The 8,627-nt window shown below is 43.4% G+C and overlaps 1 protein-coding gene across 2 annotated transcripts in view; it reads right to left on the bottom strand.

Moving 5' to 3' along the window:
* Positions 1 to 6,415: 6,415 nt before the first annotated feature.
* The window catches only part of LOC138648010 (flavin-containing monooxygenase 5-like), a 67,372-nt gene continuing 65,160 nt past the window's right edge, over positions 6,416 to 8,627 (bottom strand). For both annotated transcript variants that reach the window (XM_069737464.1, XM_069737465.1), the window contains exon 9: positions 6,416 to 7,381. In XM_069737464.1, the coding sequence (XP_069593565.1) occupies positions 7,048 to 7,381 (334 nt within the window). In that variant the 3' untranslated portion in view covers positions 6,416 to 7,047. The remainder of the gene's footprint in view (positions 7,382 to 8,627) is intronic.

Genomic DNA, 8,627 nt, shown 5'->3' with positions numbered 1-8,627 from the left:
TTATCTTTAAGGTTTAGCAATAACCTTCATACAGATGGGAAGGGGTTAAGCTTCTTCCTACCCCACTGGTGCAGGCTTGGTGCAGCATGCATGTATTCTAGGTGAGCTGGGCGGCTGCAGGTTGCAGGCTGCACCCCACCAGCTGCTCCTCCCGACATCACCCACATTTTTAGCCAGCAGCAGACTGAGCCACAAGTCCATCTGCAACCACTGCTGGATACCATAGCACTCACTCAGTCACTGGTAGGAGCTCCGGCATCTGCCTGATAAGTTCAGCTCAGCACTGCAGCCAGCCACAGGCTGAGAGCAGGTGAATGCTCTCTCCACCCACAAGCAATGTCACGCTGGCTGCCTTCTATTAACCCCTATGTGTGCCTGCCTGCCTGCACTGACTGAGTGAGAAGATGCTTGTGTCAGAGCTGGCACATAGGGGTTAAAAGAACGGCAGCCAGCAGTGACTTTGTGGGCGGAGAGGGCATGTTCTCCTGCTCTGCTCTCCCAGCTGTATCTATGACAGCGTGAGTGGGCCCCCCTCTCTCCCCAGGGCCCCGGCATTTGCCCAGGTGCGCCGGGTGCTGATGCCGACCCTGCGCGACAGGTACTGCTGCATCAATTCAAAGTGACAGGAGACAGCATTTGTCCAGTATGGTTATGAACTATTTTTCCCCCCTTATCGATGTTCTGCCTCACACATCATTCCCCTTTGATTACTGGGCATCTAAAATAGACACCTGGCCTGAATTGGCAGAATATGCATTACAGGAGCTCGCTTGCCCAGCTGCTAGTGTGCTATCAGAAAGAGTCTTCAGTGCTGCTGGTTCAGGACTCGTCTGGCTACCCAAAATGTTGATGATCTAACCTTCATTAAAATGAACCAATCATGGATTTCTAATTATTTTGCCCCACCTTTCCCTGCTGACACCTAGCTTTCCTGTAAAAAGGTCTTGCTTTTGGACTCGTCTTACTGACTGCCCCAATTTCTCCATTTGCAGCTGCTGTATGTCCACCATAGACCCTTTTTACACCTCCCTAAATGGGCTGACTCCCCCCACGGGGCTGTGGTCACCACTTGGCGCAAGCACCCCTGCGAGTGCCGTTTGGCTGAACAGGTCGGTGTGCCCACTTTTGGGTGACGACACTGGCACAGGGTCCCTCATAGTACAATGAAGTGTCTCTGGTGGTGGTGGTGCACACCCAAACGTCAGACACACCGTTGTAACATGAGGGGCCCTGGGCCAGTACCGCCGCCCACGAGAGAGTGTCCCCCCCCCAGCTCAAACAGTGCTCTACCACTTGCAAAATTACCTCTCACTGCTCCACCACTGTTTAGTCTGTGCTGTTAAATCCTTCAATGGCACTGCCAATACCAATTTGTTGACATGAGTGATGCTAGTAAAAATATTCAGGAGCCCTGTCCTACATTTACACCAGTTAATACTTTGCGCCAACTACCACTGTCTGCAAGTCAGCAGAGGAGCCCACCCCTGTACCTAGGTATGCCACCTGTTTATTTGTGAATTTTTTTTTTTGCCAGACATTAACCTCACTTTATTATTTTGACCTACTAACTGTGTCAGACACTCTTTACAGTTGTCCTACACTGAACAAAGCTAGGCCGCCTGCGTACTCCTGTAACCTATTTTTAACTGCATTTTGCCTATTACTTTTTTGGCCCTACTAACTGTGTCTGTCCATCGTTGCAATCGTCCTCCGCTGAACACACCAATGCTGCCTGTGTACCCCTGTAACCTATTTAAAACTGCATAGAGCCTACTTTTTTATTTTAGGCCTCGTAAGTCTGCGCCACTCCTTCCAATTGTCCTCCGATGACCACACCAATGCTGCCTGTGTACCCCTGTAACCTTTTTTAAACTGCATTGAGACAACTTTTTTGTTTAAAGCTTACTACCTGTGTCTGTCTGCGCCACTCAATACAGCTGTACTCCTCTGAAAAAAGCTGAGCTTCAATTGTCAGGTTTTCAGCCTATGGGAATTTGAAAACTGTATTGGGGCTACTAGTTTGGTTGGGCCTACTAACGGTGTCTGCCGCTCCTTGCTTTTCTGCTCCACTGAACAAAGCTGACCTTCAATCTTCAGGCTTTCGGCCTATATTTACAAATTTTAAACTGCATTTGGCCTACTAGTTTGGTTGGGCCCTACAAACGGTGTCTGCCGCTCCTTGGTGTTGTCCTCCAATGAAAAAAGCTGAGCTTCAATCTTCAGGCTTTCTGCCTATATCAGATATTAAACTGCATTTGGCCTACTAGTTTGGTTGGGGTCTACTAACGGTGTCTGCCGCTCCTTGGTGTTCTCCTGGGTTTTTTTCCTGAGCTTCAATCTTCAGGCTTCCGGCCTATATTTTTAATATGAAACTGCATTTGGGATACTAGTTTGGTTGGGCCTACTAACGGTGTCTGCCGCTCCTTGCTTTTCTCCTCCACTGAACAAAGCTGACCTTCAATCTTCAGGCTTTCGGCCTATATTTACAAATTTTAAACTGCATTTGGCCTACTAGTTTGGTTGGGCCTACTAACGGTGTCTGCTGCTCCTTGCTGTTCTCCTCCAATGAACAAAGCAGTGCTGCCTGTTTACTACTGTTACCAATTTTGAACTGCATTTAGCCTACTTACTTATTTAGGCCTACTCACTGTGTCAGCCTCTCATTACCGTTGTCCGCCACTGAACAAAGCAATGCCGCCTGGTTAGTCCTGTTACCAATTTTGAACTGCATTTAGCCTACTTACCTATTTGGGCCTACTCACTGTGTCAGCCTCTCATTACAGTTGTCCTCCACTGAACAAAGCAATGCCGCCTGGTTTGTCCTGTTACCAATTTTGAACTGCATTTAGCCCACTTTATTATTTGGGCCTATATCTGTGTTTCCTCCTCATCCTGCCCATGGCCCAGCCAGTGCTAGATGAGTCTGCTGGTACATTGACCCAGACCACTACATTCCCCTTGCACGCTACACAGCCAGAATCTGATCCTGCTGAAAGTCAGGTTCCCCTTCCCGCATACTATACCACCTTACAGGTGGACAAAGAGTAAGGTGCAGATGAAAGTGGAGGTTCCTTCATCAGGTGGGGGGGCATACTCGTTGGTGATGTCACTGGCACAGGGCCCCTCATAGTACGCAAAAGTGTCTCTGCCGATGGGAGGCGCCCCCGCCGTCAAACACACCGCCGTACTATGAGGGGCCGTGTGCCAGTGCCAATGCCAACGAGTGGGCCCCCCATGCTTGCTCAGGATCACAGCACTTGCAAAGTTGAAATACTTACCTCTCCCTGCTCCACCGCCGTGATGTAGTCCACGTTTCCTGGGCCCACTAAAAACTTGAACCAGCCCTACCCTCCACAACTTTAGCCAAATGACCCCCAATTTACAATGCCTATTATTATTATAAGGTAAATTAAGATTGACAAGCTTCAGTAACAAGAATGGATGATTTTGCCATTAAAATGGGCACTGTAGGTGTTTTCCTGGCCTCCACTCACTGCCGACTATGCTTCCCCATTGACTTGCATTGGGTTTCGTGTTTCGGTCGATCCCCGACTTTTCGCAATACTCGGCCGATTTCACTCGACTTGACTTTTGAGAAAGTCGGGGTTTCGCGAAACCCGAGTCGATCCTAAAAAAGTAAAAGTCGCTCAACCCTAGTGACTACTATTCTATTTATTACCTTTATATACAAAGGGGCATGGTTTGGATATGTCTTTCACACTACCCCTGATGAAGACGCTCTAGTAGCGTCAATACGCATGGAGCCCTGATCCCCCCAAGACTTTGGTAACCCTGTCATGCATCCGCATCCTAGCAACTGTATACAGGTTTATGTGCACCTGCTGTCCAAGGGACATTTTAGGGAGCTGTTGTAATTTTTCCCTTTACTTGACCAAAACGCCACAGCAGTGTGGGTTAGGTCAAAACTATCTGGTCGCTTACTTTATATCGCATTGTTATTGGCTGTGGCAGGATCTAGGTGTACTGTATGATATATAAATAGGCGGTATTGTGACACCTTGTTTACTCCTGCATGTAAATTATGGGTTATCAACTTATACATGGGCTTATGGCATTTATTTGAGGTCAGCTGGCAGCACAGGTTATTAGTGTTCATAATTTAAATTTATTTATCTCTGTGTGTGTTAACTTGTCTCGCATTCAATTATACATACTGTTATGTGCTCCTATATATTGTCTCACCTATTGCCATATTCGCCTATATTTCTTTGCCATCTGTGTCTTTCCTGGGGGATCTAAGTTTGTCCATTTAGCCCTTTGGCCTTTTAAATGTTTTTAAATTGTGTGTCCTTTTCTTTGCCTCTTTTGTAATGTTATTTAAAAGAAAGATTATTATGGTTGGTTGATCCCACTAGTGTGCATATCTTTCCTCCTTTTTTTTTGCTTCTTGTGCTTTGCTATATGCACGTGGTTGATCCCTGTGGAATAAATTTGTTGTGGTGCCCGCCCTCTCTCTGCTTTCACCACTTCTCTATCTCCCCTCACTGCCAAGAAGTGCCGTCTTTTTACTAACACTAGTCCCCACCCACTGTTAGGTTTTATCCATTAACTATATCCTCTCTTATTGACTAAACCTATTGTCGTTATCCTTTGTCCTGTGACGTTGATAAGCCACTTAAAGGTACTGTCACATTAAGCGACGCTGCAGCGATATAGACAACGATGCCGATCGCTACAGCATCGCTGTTTAGTCGTTGTGTGGTCGCTGGGGAGCTGTCACACAGACAGCTCTCCAGCGACCAACGATGCCGAAGTCCCCGGGTAACCAGGGTAAACATCAGGTTACTAAGCGCAGGGCCGCGCTTAGTAACCCGATGTTTACCCTGGTTACCATTGTAAATGTAAAAAAAAAAAAAACACAACATACTCACATTCCGGTGTCTGTCACGTCCCTCGCCGTCACCTTCCCGCACTGACTGTGAGCGCCGGCCGTAAACAGAGCACATCGGTGACGTCACCGCTGTGCTTTCCGGCCGGCGCTCACAGTCAGTGCGGGAAGGTGACGGCGAGGGACGTGACAGACACCGGAATGTAAGTATGTTGTGGTTTTTTTTACATTTACAATGGTAACCAGGGTAAATATCGGGTTACTTAGTGCGGCCCTGCGCTTAGTAACCCGATGTTTACCCTGGTTACAAGTGAACACATCGCTGGATTGGCGTCACACACGCCGATTCAGCGATGTCAGCCGGTGATCCAGCGACAAAATAAAGTTCTGGCCTTTCTGCTCCGACCAGCGATGTCACAGCAGAATCCTGATCGCTGCTGCGTGTCAAACACAACGATATCGCTATCCAGGACGCTGCAACGTCACGGATCGCTGTCGTTATCGTTCTAAAGTTGCTCAGTGTGAAGGTACCTTTAGTGTATGGACAGGACTTATCTTATTCCTAGCCTATCTCTGTGCTTACCCTGCCCTAAGAGCTACTCACATTGTACCTTAATACTTTACATTACTTATATGCTGTACATTACATCACACAACATAGAAGATGTACATCCCTATTCACATTACATGTACAGTGGGTACATTGCAAAAATTACTACATTTCTGTTTTTTTCAATCAAGATGGGGTGCAGAGTGTACATTAATGAGAAAAAAATGAACGTTTTTGAATTTACCAAATGTCTGGAATGAAACAAAGAGTGAAACATTTAAAGGGGTCTGAATACTTTCCGTACCCACTGTATATGAACAGGACTTATCTTATCCCCCTGTGCTTACCCTGCACTAGGAGCTGCTCACATTGTACAGTAATACTGTACATTACTTATACGCTGTAAATTATCACACAATGTAGAAGACACATCACTATTCACGTTACATGTACAACCGCATGACACTGTACACATAGCAAGATTGGTGTTTTCAGAGGCAGGAACGCAGCCGAATAGTCCATCACTCTTACAAGGGCAATGTAATGTGTCAGGTTGGCATATATCAGGTTGCATTTATAACACATGGAGTTGTAAAGTATTCTAATTTACTGAGATAATGACTTTTGGGTTTTCATTGGCTCTAAGCCATAATCATCAACATTAACAGAAATAAACACTTGAAATAGATCACTCTGTTTGTAATGACTCTATGTAATATATGAGTTTTACGTTTTGTACAGAAGAACTGAAATGAATTATGTTTTTGTTGATATTCTAATTTTGTGAGAAGCACCTTTATGCCTGTATGCATCTGTACATTATGGGTCCTTTATATGGCAGTCTAAATTTATCTCTGTGTTCTTTTTGGTATAAATGTTCTATCAAAAACAGGGGATTGGGACTGGATGAAAACTAAATATTGAACACAACATAAATCCATTATTAAATGAAAGTGTTTTGGATATGGCAGTAATTTTTGATGTGTTGCTATTAAAACAAGACAAAAAGCTACATATTTTCAAGAAATGAAAAGCTTTATTGTTTCCATTATTAAAAGTTAAAGTATTTTTTATATTAAAATGATAACTCATCACTGATGCATAAAACTCATAGTCATGTATGTATTGGAGCAGGATTTACAAGTCATTTATTTGTGCAATTAAAACCCACAATCTGGGGAGAGCATTAGCATGAGTATTAAATCCCAAATTGTTGCACCAATTTCAATAAACTCAAATGTGTCTCATGAAAATTATTGATGAAATTCCTTACTAAAATCTAGAAGACAACTGTAAACTTTGTTGTATTCCAGAAAATAGGGCTCCTTGTAATAATAGTAATGATTTTTATTTATAGAGCGCCAACATATTCCGCGGCACGTTACAATTAAGCGGGGACATGTACAGACAAATTCAATACAAGTTAAGACAATTTAAACAGTGACATTAGGAGTGAGGTCCCTGCTCACAAGCTTACAATCTACAATCCTTATCTATAGAGACCCTATGAAAATACGGTAAGGTCACCGAGATACTGATGAAATTTACAAAAACATCAGTGTGATCATATTATTCAGTAGTTCCTAAATCTGTCATCTGCTGGACAAATTAGTGTAATTATTGGAGCCCGTCTCATCTTCATCACCAATCATAAAAAAAAGAATATAGCAGCCAAAATGACCAGCCCTATGATCACGTGTAGAAGAGAAAAGCGTGAGCTTGGCTCTACATATCGCGTTTTCATTGGCTTCAAGGTTCTGTCCCATTGAGATAAGATGGTTGCCCTCGCTTTCACCCACTTCCCAGGTCCTGATATCCGATACTGATATGGCGTGCACGGGCCAAAATACACATTCCAGGCAAGCTGGGGATCAGTTAGAAAAAGACTCAACATTTTTGGTTTCACGCCTAGCAATTCTGCCAGCTCATCCATGAATTCCAAGTAATCCACCTGTATGGTGTGTCGCTGACTGCAGACAAAGCTGAGGAGGAGAGAATAGGTATAGAAATTACATTTAGCCTTCACCAGGTCAAAAGTTGTCAGAATTTGCTATTATATTATTACCGTTGCTTCCCTGAGTATTCAGTTGATTATTTTTTGTATACGCCATATGGTTGCCGGAATGTGGGCTTTTTATGTGCAACTACATTTTTTTTTTTTAATAAAATGGCATGGTACACAGGATAGAAATGCAGAGAAGCCTAAGGACATGCCCTGATAAAAACTTCTGAGCAATGACCCCTTGGTAAAGATACGTTTAACCCCTTCATGATCTAGCCTATTTTGACCTTAATGACCTGGCCGTTTTTTGCAATTCTGACCAGTGTCCCTTTATGAGGTAATAACTCAGGAACGCTTCAACGGATCCTAGCGGTTCTGAGAATGTTTTTTCGTGACATATTGGGCTTCATGTTAGTGGTAAATTTAGGTTGATAATTTCTGAGTTTATTTGTGAAAAAAATGGAAATTTGGCGAAAATTTTGAAAATTTTGCAATTTTCACATTTTGAATTTTTATTCTGTTAAACCAGAGAGTTATGTGACACAAAATAGTTAATAAATAACATTTCCCACATGTCTACTTTACATCAGCACAATTTTGGAAACAAATTTTTTTTTTGCTAGGACGTTATAAGGATTAAAATTTGACCAGTGATTTCTCATTTTTACAACAAAATTTACAAAACCATTAAATTAACATTTAACTTTTTAGTCACAAAAATGATCTTTTAGCAACAATTTTTTTATTTTCCCAAGTGTAAAAGGAGAAACTGGACCACGAACGTTGTTGTCCAATTTGTCCTGAGTACGCTGATACCTCATATGTGGGGGGGGATCACTGTTTGGGCGCACAGCAGGGATCGGAAGGGAAGGAGCGCCATTTGACTTTTTGAATAAAAAATTGGCTCCAATCTATAGCGGACACCATGTCGCGTTTTGAGAGCCCCCGTGTGCCTAAACATTGGAGCTCCCCCACAAGTGACCCCATTTTGGAAACTAGACCCCCCAAGGAACTTATCTAGAAGCATAGTGAACACTTTAAACCCCCAGGTGCTTCACAAATTGATCCGTAAAAATGAAAAAGTACTTTTTTTTCACACAAAATTTATTTTAGCCTCAATTTTTTTCATTTTCACATGGGCAACAGGATAAAATGGATCCTAATATTTGTTGGGAAATTTCTCCTGAGTACACCGATACCTCATATGTGGGGGTAAACCACTGTTT

This window comes from Ranitomeya imitator, chromosome 8 (genome assembly GCF_032444005.1).
Source record: "Ranitomeya imitator isolate aRanImi1 chromosome 8, aRanImi1.pri, whole genome shotgun sequence".
In the NCBI taxonomy this organism is placed as follows: domain Eukaryota; kingdom Metazoa; phylum Chordata; class Amphibia; order Anura; family Dendrobatidae; genus Ranitomeya; species Ranitomeya imitator.
The sequence above is the reverse complement of the archived record's forward strand: the minus strand, read 5'-3'. Positions and strand labels throughout refer to the sequence as shown.